Source organism: Rhopalosiphum maidis, chromosome 3, assembly GCF_003676215.2.
Source record: "Rhopalosiphum maidis isolate BTI-1 chromosome 3, ASM367621v3, whole genome shotgun sequence".
Taxonomy (NCBI): Eukaryota; Metazoa; Arthropoda; class Insecta; order Hemiptera; family Aphididae; genus Rhopalosiphum; species Rhopalosiphum maidis.
In genome coordinates, this window is record NC_040879.1 from 69,234,517 (window position 1) to 69,246,357 (window position 11,841).

General features: G+C 33.3%; 2 protein-coding genes across 2 annotated transcripts; one reads left to right on the plus strand and one right to left on the minus strand.

The window, feature by feature from the left end:
- Positions 1-3,383: 3,383 nt before the first annotated feature.
- LOC113557639 lies at positions 3,384-5,964 on the plus strand. Its single transcript, XM_026963205.1, has 4 exons — positions 3,384-3,449; positions 4,539-5,506; positions 5,577-5,685; positions 5,740-5,964. Exons 1-4 carry the CDS (start codon positions 3,384-3,386, stop codon positions 5,962-5,964), a joined length of 1,368 nt encoding a protein of 455 aa, XP_026819006.1.
- Positions 5,965-7,330: 1,366 nt separating this feature from the next.
- Positions 7,331-8,066, minus strand: LOC113557640 (the record flags this gene model as incomplete). The annotated part of the gene is made up of 3 exons (XM_026963206.1): positions 7,930-8,066; positions 7,643-7,875; positions 7,331-7,500 (listed from the first exon to the last, which is right to left on the minus strand). Coding segments are annotated over exons 1-3 (540 nt in total), but the record flags the coding sequence as incomplete, so codon positions are not given.
- Between the last annotated feature and the right edge of the window lie 3,775 nt (positions 8,067-11,841).

The following is an 11,841-nucleotide window of genomic DNA, read 5'->3' on the forward strand; positions in this document are numbered from 1 at the left end:
TCTAATAAATGAACTATATCATCATCAGCTAATTTATTTTCCATACTTGATTGTGCTTTAAGAAACTCAAATCTAAATAAATAAGTAATGAACTAACAACTAGCTATAATAAGTACTTAATTTTATGAAACAAGGCATTTACAGCACTTTAAAAGAAAAATTGATAAACTATCTGTATCACAAGTGTATCATATAAAGATAATGTAACGGGAATGCATAGTGTTACCCATGTGTAACAAAGTGAAAATTGAATATTTGCAGTAGTACAAATCTACAAAAGGTCCACATTTCAAACGAATTGATAAAGTACATTGTAGGAAACATACAATTTTTTCCAAATTAAATTGTATGAATTAGGACCGATTTATCGTTCATCAGATTGACATACCTCAAAGAAAAAATTTGATAACGCTGATAACTCAGAAAAATATCAAACAACTTCAAATTAATTAATAATTATTATTATATTACTATTTCTTTACACTATAAACAAAATATATATTACCTTAGCTACTAGTATATACGTTGAAAAGCATAAAACGATCATTATTTTAAGTATGAAATGCAGATAAAAACATTGTTATTCTCAAGTAACGTTATGCATTGTAGAGTTAAATTATATTCACCTTTACTATTTGGTAATCCGTATTGTTAAATGATGTTCTTAGTTACAATGTGTATGGATTTGTTCTATCGACACGAATTTCTTCCACAGAACTTTTTTACCCTTTACATCCATATTAAAATTTGTACCGATATCTTTGCTTAAATCCTTTAAATAGAAATAATCTTCAGTAGACATTTCTTTTACAGTGGATGGTTTTCCTTTTTGTTTTGCCGACTTAATAACTGATACCCGTTGAGACGGTACATAGATCGGGCCACTTCGGAGTACCAATTTTTTTTGACGTTCTATTACTGAATACATAGTTTCCTTCATTTTGTGTGTTGCCCACGATTAAAAGCTTGTGATGAATTGTATTGATATTTAATGCTAATGATGCGTATAAATATTAACATGCAATAAATTTATTTTTATTTTGTCCTTAACAGTTGTCAGAATAAAATATTATATCTTCAAAATTATTTTCAGTTCCATTAAATTCATTACGTATAAAATCCAATAAACACGTACCGATTTCATTTGCACCCCGGTTTGCTATTGTTTCATTTTAGACGTAACATGTTCCTTCTCCGTTCTTCATATTATAAACTGTAAAGTTGTATGTTGCTAATCGTCTTTTGTAATAAAAGCTTGATACTTCACCGTCAGGTGCAATCAATATACCTTGTAAATCAAAACAAGCGGTAAACTGAAAACCATCGATTGCTTTTTGTTTATCATATTTATCCAAACAAACAGCATTTTTATCAGAAAGATGAAGATTTTGCAATAATTATATTTCGTTAGTTTTATTTTATGTGTTTTTGTACAATTCACAAGTATTACATAGATCTTTTTTTGGTACAAAAAAACCAATATTTTAATTATAATTAAAAATATGTTAATATATAGCGAGATTAGACCACTATTGCATACCTTGTTCTTTACAATATTCTACGTACATTCTGTACATTTTTGTGCTACATTTAAATTTCCAGAAATTTAAGTTCTTGTAGTTTGCTTTCTAAAGCTTCATTCACACGATGACATTTTTTTCATGAAAGAAATTTCTACTTTATGAAATACACTCTACACTCTACTCTAAATAACCACTCTCACTAGAGACATAAATGTTGTTCCAGTTGTTGTCGTGACACAACAACATTTGTATAAAAACAGAAGTGTAACGTTTGTTCACACGATGCCTGTAAAATATTTTTGAAATTAATGTGAAACATACCAACATGCTGTGTATTATAATCGTTAAAGTGCGGAGTACTTTTTAACTATTAACTTTTACTTAATTTTTTGAGTTTGTAAAGAATTTGATGCCTTGTACTCATTTGAGCTTATGTAAAAATGGTTTCAAAGCGCGAAAAAACTGCAGCTGCTATTATTGTTATCGATTTTTTGAGCATAAAACGAAAAAAGCCGAGAAGTGTGTGGGAACGTAAATGGATTCAAAGAAGAAAATTGCATGGTGCGTATAATGCATTATCCCGAGAGCTTAGAATGGAAGACCCTTCACAGCTGAGAAATTTTATAAGGATGTCTGCTGAAGATTTTGAAGAATTAAGCTCGTGGAATGATCCAATGGTCCAGAAAATGGATACAAATATGCGTCAAGCAATAAGTGTTGGTTAACGATTGATGTTGACTCTTCGTTTTTTGGCTTCTGGTAATTATAATAAAAAAAATAAGGCAACTACAATGCAAAACATCGATTTTTCTAAGTTTTTATTTTTATCAATGTTTATCTGTTCAGCGAGTTAGCAGTTTTTTTTATCATTTTTATTATATTTTAGGTGATTCTTATGCAAGTTTAAGCTATTTATTTAGAATTCCAACAAATACCATTTGTGGAATCGTACCTGAAGTTTGTCAAGCTCTGTCATATGTATTGCAAGAAAAAGGATTTTTAAAGGTACTAAAAATACTTCTACAGTTTACAATTTATATTATGATTTATCATTTAAATACTTTTTAAATTAGCTTAAAATAAACATATTAAATAAAATAAATACATTCTTTTTGTTAAAAAAAATTATTAGAAAAATTTAAAAAAAAGTTAAATCTTTACTTTATAGTGATTGGGCTATGGGTTATTTTAAATATTAGTATTAAAACTATTGGGCATGTTTGGAATGTCTGTTACAGCTTGGTTTACAATAAAGCTATAATCTGGGTTGTTGTTATACGTAGATATTGTATTGTAAGCGCTATTAGAATTCACGCTTGAGAATGAAGTCGAAGGAACAGGAATTAAACTTGTGGTTGACATATTTGAGTCATATTCCTCTGCGATGTCCAACAGAATTCATTGGATTTGACGTTTAGCTTTTTTTTTTAAAAAATGCTCAGCTTGAAGTCCTCTTAACTCAGATGTTACAAATTTTCTAAACACGTCAAGGTCGTCTTCGTTTTCAGACAAAACCGAATAAGCTTTTCCCAATTCATTTTCAGACAAAAATTTCATATTTTTATTACTTTTAGTACCAAAAGCAATTGGTTCAGTTGGCTCATTACTAAACTCGCCGCGGAATAAGAACGTACCTGGGCAGCGGACCAAAACAGGTTCGTCGCGCGCAGGTCGTCGCTAATTGGCTAACAAGAACGAAATGAAATTGATATACAGCGCTGTGTCAAATATGCACCTTGTACACCGTGTTGTAGTGTTTCGTTCGTTTGTCCGTACATACGTGTTCACTGTTCACTGCTGTAAATTTTTTCATTTGCTTTAAACATTTTTGTGACTTAATTTTGCAATATTTTAATAAATATGAATACTTCACATGAAGAATCTCCACAGTTTGTCACACCAAAGAAAAAGAATCCCAAGGGGAAAGTAAGTGAAAATTGTTTTTTTAAATTTATTTAGTTTAGTTTTTATGATTGTAGGAAAAAAAGTCCCCGGAATAAAAGTCTCCAAATTAATATTTGATTTAAATTAAATCTTTTATCAAATAGGTATTTATAATTTATATAGATAGGTATATTGCCCATAGGTTACTTACATGTTACATATTTTGTTGAAGATAATTAACAAACAACTAAATTAAATATGTACAAGGGATCAGCAAAAAATGAAATATTTATAAAATCCAAACATTCCAATCAACCTCACTTCGCATGATTACATGCGCCCCTCCATATGTTTCAAATCATACCTTACATTCAGACTTAAAAATACCCACTGTCAAAGAAGAAGCCAAAAACTCCTACAAACTTTTCCGTGCCCGCCTTACAAACCACTCTAACCCCCTAATCCTTGCTCTAAACTCTGAGTCCATTCCTGGTAACCCACCTAGAAGGTTAAAGCGTAGCTGGAACCGTGACCTAAAATAATTCTGACCCTCTTGTCAGTAAGTGTTGCCGCTGGGTGATTTATTCATCAAGTCAATCATGTCATTAAACGTAATTCCTCAAACATGCTTATTGTAAAATGTATTTATAGATTGTATGTATTATAAATAAAAGTTTAAAAAAAAAAAAAAAAAAATATGTACAAAATAATATAATAATTTAATATCTTAAACATCTATAATAATATTAATTAAAAAAAAATGCTTTTATTCAGATATATGTCCCTCATAAAATAATAAAAAATCTAATAAAATTATCTTTTTCTTATATTTTGATTGATTTACTTTAAAAAATTAGGAATATCTTCAGATTTGTCCTCGTCAAAACGCTGACATAAAATATTCAATCGTACTTCAATTTTTTTACCTGCTTTTGTTTTTCTCTGGTTAATTTCTCCTATTTCAGCCTACGCCAAATATCGCTTTATTTATACTGCAACGGGAAACTTTTTTTCCGTGAGACTTTTTCACCGGGGACTTTTTTTCCGAATCTTTTTTTTCCGTTTACCAATTTTTACTATAGAATTATAATTCTTAAAAACAATAGTTAAATAATGGTAATTATTTTTTAGCCTGTTAGCAGTAACCAGAAATCAATGATTATCAATCACTATAAATCGATCTTAGAAAATGGCAGTGGGATAAAGTTCCGTGAGATGATCACAAATATTTCTAAGACTACTGGAATTGAGTACCACACTGTGCGTAAAACTATAGCAGAGTACAAAACTACGAAATCTGTGAAATCACCGAATCGAAAAAGGCAAAAACCTGGTGTGGTTGATAAAATAGACGACTTTGACAAAAATGCAATTCGAAGAAAGGTGCATTCATTTTGGTTGAACAGAGAAATTCCAACACTGCAAAAGATTTTAATTGCAATAAATGAAGACGAAACCATGCCAAACCTTAAAGAGACTTCTTTAAGAATCATACTTAAGAGTTTAAAATTTAAGTTTACAAAACGCAAGAGAAACAGTATACTAACGGAAAGACGTGACCTTGTTAATTGGCGCAGAAATTATTTATCATCAATTCGTCGGTTTCGGGAAGAAGAAAGACCCATCTATTATTTAGACGAAACATGGATAAATACAGGGGATTGCGCTAACAAAGTATGGGTCGACCAGACGGTCACCTCCCATAGAATGGCATTCCTGAAGGGTTTATCTACGGGAGCACCAAATCCTACCGGTAAAGGTAAACGTCTAATTGTACTTCATATTGGGTCTGTTGATAGTTTCGTACGTGGTGGACTATTATGTTTCGAGTCAAAGAAAAATACATCCGATTACCATGATGAAGTGAATGGGCAGACGTTTAAAGAATGGTTCGAAGAAATATTGCCATTGCTCAAGGATAATGCGGTTGTCGTGTTGGATAATGCACCGTATCATTCGGTAAAATCGGAAAGAGTTCCAACAATGAGTTGGAAAAAGGCAGATATTGTCAATTGGTTGCATTCTAAAGGTGAAGAAGCCGATCCATCAATGTTGATTAAAAGTGATCTAATGGATATCGTGAATCGTCTTAAAACCAAGTAATTATGAAACAAATAAAGTATTCTATATAACCAAATAAATTATCTATATTTTTTATATTTTTTTTAGATACAACAGCTATGTAATAGATGATATTGCAAAAGAAGCAAGGAAAACGATTTTGAGACTGCCGCCCTATCACTGTGAACTTAATCCTATAGAACTGGTCTGGTCAAAGGTAAAGTATCATGTAAAATCAAATAACACTACGTTCTAAACAGTAGATGTACAGCATTTGCTTCATCAAGCAATTGATAGGGTAACACCGGAAGATTGGCAGAATTTTATATCCCACGTGAAGACTGAAAAACAAAAAATATGGAGTGTCGATTTCATATGCGATGAGCTTACCGACGAACTACAGTTGAATCCAAACCACGTCCTTACCATAGGTGATACGTCCCACTCATCATCCGACAATGATAACGATGACGATGGTTGTTGTCCATTAGAATAAATTTTGTACATTATTTTTAATAAGTGTAAATTTAGGTATTATCTTTAAGAGGACGCTACCCATGCATTTGTTGTTTCCGTCTTACACACGCACGACATAGCAAAATTTTGTTCACTAGTTTCAATAGTATGCTGTTAGTTTTGATACTAGAGGCAATTGACCTATTATCAAGCTTTTAGGTAAGAACATTATCTGTGCTTAAGCGTTGGCTTTTATTTGATATTTTAATTTTTTATGAGAAAAATAAGCTACATATTATACAGTTTTTTTGCTTGTAAAGCTGGAGAATCTGAGAGTTGTAAGCATATTGTTGCAGTATTATTACATCTGAATAAATAGGTAACTACAAAAGTAATTCAAATTACCTATAGTTTTTTTTTTGTAGTCCATAACAAACTATTGGTATAAAGAATAGTATTTGTTATAATTACTTATTTTTATATACCGTAAAATGGGGTTACTTGGATAATTTTTATTTTTTTTGGTATTATTTTTATTTAACTAATGCTATGGTAAAATAATATTTATTTTTTAAATTGCTTTACTTCAAGTATAAATTTCTCAACAACAATCAATGAAAATTTTTTTTTTTTTGATAAATTGAACCCATACATTTTTAAAGTTAAATGTATCAATCTTAAACTACATATTTGGGTTTACATTTTTGATACCCCCTATTTTTATTCATTAAATCAAAAGTTAGCCATCCAAATTATCAATGTTGTACGAACAATTTTTTTATGATAATTATTTTACGAAATATTTTAATTTTAGTGAAATGGGGTTACATTGATACATGGATTTTCAAAAAAATGTATTTATTCAAATTAATATATTTATTTCAACTTCATTAGCATATAATTAGATAATTAGATAATAAAAATAATAATAATACAAAAAATGTAATTTAATTTTAACATTACTCAGTCTTATCTTTTCTGGCAGACTAATTAACCATAGTTATCACAACATTACTTAAAATTTACTTAGTCTTTTAATACAATATTTAAATAAATTAATATTTATTTTTTCAACATCTTAAGGTAGTAAAAACATAATTATAATAACAATAACAATAAAAATGTACCTAATTTAAATTTTAATATAACTCAGTCTTATATTTTCTGGCAGACTTAAGTAAAATTGAAGTTACTAATATAACAATCAGTAGTTATTTTATCTAATCTTATGTATATGATATTATATCATGTCACACTATGTAACGTTAAGATTCTCTTAAATGCAATGCATGAGAAAACTTATACTTAATAGATTTTCCCACACCTTCAATTTTAGGACACTTCAAGACTGCTTGAATTTGTTTTAGATTTATTTCAAAAATATCATCTTTAATCAATTTAAATGTTTGTTTAGGAGTGTCCAATGACTTAAGTCCTGTTACTGTTTTAATGTTGTCTTTGATATTTGATATTACAAATTGACGTTTATCATCCGATCTGTTAAACGTTAATTTCATTGTTTTGATTATTTTGACTTGATGCTTAAATGATCGGATCGACACGTTGTCTCTATACGGGGTATACAGTTCATAAGACCGATGTTATTGTTGTTGTTGCTGCTGCTGTATGCATGCGTGCGATGACTTGTTGCGCACAAGACGATGCTCTCAGCTTGCTCGTGCGTGCGTTGAACTCGTCATCGCGTTCATCGGATTAATTGTCATCATCATCGTCGTCGACGGCAAACAAACATCGCTTGTTGTCGTCGAACGTTAGGTGATTTCTTATCATGGGGCCTCTAATCCCCTTTGCTCGTATGGTGGTTGCGTTCTCGATGTCATACGCGTAAGATTTTGCGCGTACATTGTAGAAGCGATTGCATACCAGGGCCGCATATTCGTAATCGACATCGCTCTCGTGCGTCTCGGTCAACGCACTGTAGAACTCCTTCCTTGCAGGTAGCGCCGTATCGCGTAATTTTGCGTAGGAATCCGTTTACTCATACGGAAAAACAGCTTTGCGCGTCACCAGTGGCATCTCCGTCGGGGTGAACACTTTTGCGACTTCGCGAAACTTGTAAAAGTGTGCGGTCGTAAGGTTCCGCGCCAAGCCGGCTAAATTCGACGCCATGAACAGACACATATCGATAAACCTAACAGCGATATCACCGATATCGTATTGGTATCATACCCCAACTCGGTCACAATGAAATGCGTATCGTAATTCGACAGATTATGTAAAAAGCATTGAACGAATTTCGGTGTTCGTAATTTGAGGTTGCATGCGTTATACAGAGTTTTAAGAAAACGGCCTGACAGGTGGTCGTGATGTGCGACCTTGTGGTTACTCGTGGTAAACGTTTTCGCGTACAAGTTGCACACGGTCTTGACTCCATGCACACGCACATCCTAAACAGACATTACTATCGGTACGTTGGTCGTCTTGAGCAATTTACATATTCTGTCGGCCACATCAGTGACGGCCTACACAAATCGTTTGGCCACATCATCGGCGGACTCTGAGCCGCGAAAAACGGTCGGAGTCAAGACCTTATATAGGCGGGGTAGATATGACTGAGATGGCCGTCGGAACAGCTGACCGAACGTGCGACGTTGTAGTAGGGAGTGCCCATTTTATAACTAAAGCGCGACCTATCATGAATTATTAAGATTACTATTTTTTTTTTTTTTTTTTTATTAGCTTTTTGTAAATACAATTATAGCTCAACAATTAATAAGTCATACAGATACAATAAACGAGAACGAATACAAAACAAAATATAATATTACAAAAATTAAATTCTAAAGCCAGCCTCCAGAATAAAGGTTATTATTAAATTAATGACAGTTTCAGAATTAGAATTGAGAATAGAATATAGATTAGGGGAGATATTAAGAGGTTTTAAGGAATTAAACAAAGTAGTGCGTTTTGGGTATAGAGAAGGACATTCGAAAAGGATGTGAGAAAGATCACAGGGCATTTCTATTATGTGTAAGGTGCAGAATGGGGAATCATTTAGGTCAAGTTTGTAGGCATGAGCAGGCAGGGTTGTGTGACCTGAGCGTAGGCGGTTAAATTGGACGATAGTTGCTCTAGATAAATGGAGGTTGTTGAACCAGATTTTTTGTGGAATAATGGGAACTATATGTTTATATCTAGCGGCAAATTTTTCTGGGAGATTTGACCATTGGGAGGACCAAAAGTGCTTAATGTGATGACGTATAATAGGCGTAAAGTCTGTATGAGGGAGTTGGGTAAGAGAAGGACAAATTAAAGAAGACGTAGATTTGGCTAGATTATCGGCTACTTCATTTCCATAAATTCCTATGTGACTAGGGATCCACAGGAATTGAATGGAATAATTAGACTGGTGAAGTGTGAGAGTAATATGTTTTATACGGAGAGCTAGAGGGGATGGAAGGGAATTGAAGGGGTTGGATTTGAGAGCTAGTAGACAGGACAAGGAGTCGGAAGCTATTAGATAATTATTAGGAGCCAACTTTGATATAAGAATTATAGCTTCTATGATGGCATAACATTCTGCGGTGAAGGAAGACGAAGAAGGGGGTAAATTGTTTGTAAAAGAGATATGTAGTTCAGGAATATAAAATGAAAAACCTGCTGAGAGGGGTGAGACAGATCCATCTGTATATACTATTATATGATTACTAAAGTTGGTATTGAGGAAATCTGTGAATATTTTGTTTATCATAGGTACAGGCATGGCTTGTAGATCGTTGGACGATAGGGAGGAGAAATTATTTTCAGTTTGAACAAGTGGAGAAAAAAGTAGAGATTCATATGATTATTCATAAAGAGGGAGTTTGGTGGAGTTTAGAATGTATTGATGAAAATTTGAAAGTGCTTAGCGATAATGCTCATATAAATGTTGAAAAGTATTGGACTTATACAACTACCCTGTGGTAGTCCAGTGAAAGTGGAACGAGAATTGTATGAACCAAAAGGCGAGGAGAAAACGAGGTTTCTTTTATTAAACAAAGCGATCAGTATATTATTGAATTGTTGAGGAACGTTTAATGATTTGAGATATGAAATTAGAGTACCAATGTTGACTGAATCAAAAACACCACGTATGTCAATGGAGGTAGCTACAAAGAACTCTTTGTTATTAAGGGAGTGGTATATGTTTCCTGTGAAAGATGAGAGGCACTCGGTTGTACCCCTTCCTTTCCTGAAGGAAAAAAGATTATCAGGTAGGATTGAATTGTTTTCCAACCACCAGTCTAACCTAGATTTAAGCATATGTTCAAATATCTTGCATAATGCGGAAGAGAGTGCTATAGGACGCGAAAAGAGGTATTGAAATTTTGTTTAGCAATTGGTATGACTTTGTAGGAGCACCATGAGGGCGGAATTTGTTGGGTTGAAAGAATATTATTCATTAAGGCAAGGAGAGATTCTAATGCAATAGCAGGGAGGTGTTTTAACATAACCGGTGACATGTTGTCGAGACCGGATGCGGTGGATTTACGTGATGAAATAGCGTAATTTAATTCGAACATACTGAAATTATTAGTAAGGATATGAGTAGGAGAAACATCGTGATCGTAACGAGGAAGGGATTCGGATTTGGTTGGAACGTAACAGGGAGCAATTTTGGAACAAAAAACTTCGAACCAGTCTTCATTGTCGGGGCGAGTTAGGGGAGTTATACAATTTTTAAATCTCCTAGCAACGAACCAGAGGTGTTGTATGGAATTAGACGGTACTAAGTTTGAACAAAAATGCTTCCAATTATTTCTCTTGGCGTTTTTAAGGGTTCGAGTAGTATGGGCGCAAGCGTTTTGATATGAAAGGAAATCAGTAATAGAGCCGGTACGTCTGAAGGTTCTGAAAAGTAGGGACCTATTGTTGACCAATTTCGTGCAGGTGGGGTTCCACCTTGGATGGGGGGGGGGGTGGAAATATTTTTTTTGTTGGTATTTTGATGGGTATTGTTGCATTATCGGAATTAGTTATAATATTAGTGAAAGATGAATAGGACATTGTTGAGGATATATTATCTGATAGGGGGGAAAATGAATTTTGTATTAGGAGAGGAGAGAGTAGGCTGCCCAATCAGCTTTATTGAAATTATAGTATATTGGTTTATATTGGCTAGGGTCAGAATGGGTAGTGGAGAGAAAAATGTAAGTGGTAGAGCTTGAGTTTAACTTTATTATGATCGGAATGTGATCACTGCCATGAGGGTCACTTAATGTGTGCCAAGATAGATTCCAAATAAGATCGGAAGAGCAAATGGAGAGGTCCAAGGCTGAGTCGGTAGAATTTAAGCGCCCAATGTGGGTAGGACTGCCGTCATTTAAGATACAGAGGCCGAGTGAGTCAATTATATTGTATATATAATTTCCACGACGTGAAAATGAGTTTGATCCCCATGCGGGATGAAAGGCGTTGAAGTCACCGCATAGTAGAGAGTTTCGCGTTACTAGGTTGAAAATAGTTTGCCAGAGGTTGATAGGAACATTTATATTGTTAGGAATATAACAAGACCATAATTTTAAAGGATTAGAAGAATCTGATCCTAAAACCTCTACTCCGATGAGGTCGATATTGTGATGGGAGAGTCTATCTGTAGTAATGTCGTTAATGGGAATAAGATTAGTTTTAAAAGAGTTATGAATGGCAATAGCTACGCCGCCATAACCATCAGGTCGATCGAATCTGAAGTTTTTGAAGTACGTGAAGGAAGTAGCCAGGTTTCCGATAAGATGGCTATGGAACATTTGTGAGTGGTGAGTAAATGCTGTAAAGAAGGAAGTTGGGCTGTAATACTTCTAACGTTCCATTGCAGTATATTGTAGTGGTTAATGAGATGTTTATTATTGAAATTTTGGGACATGTTAGGTAATTTAGTTATTATGAATTATAGAATCGTTGAAAATATGGACATTAC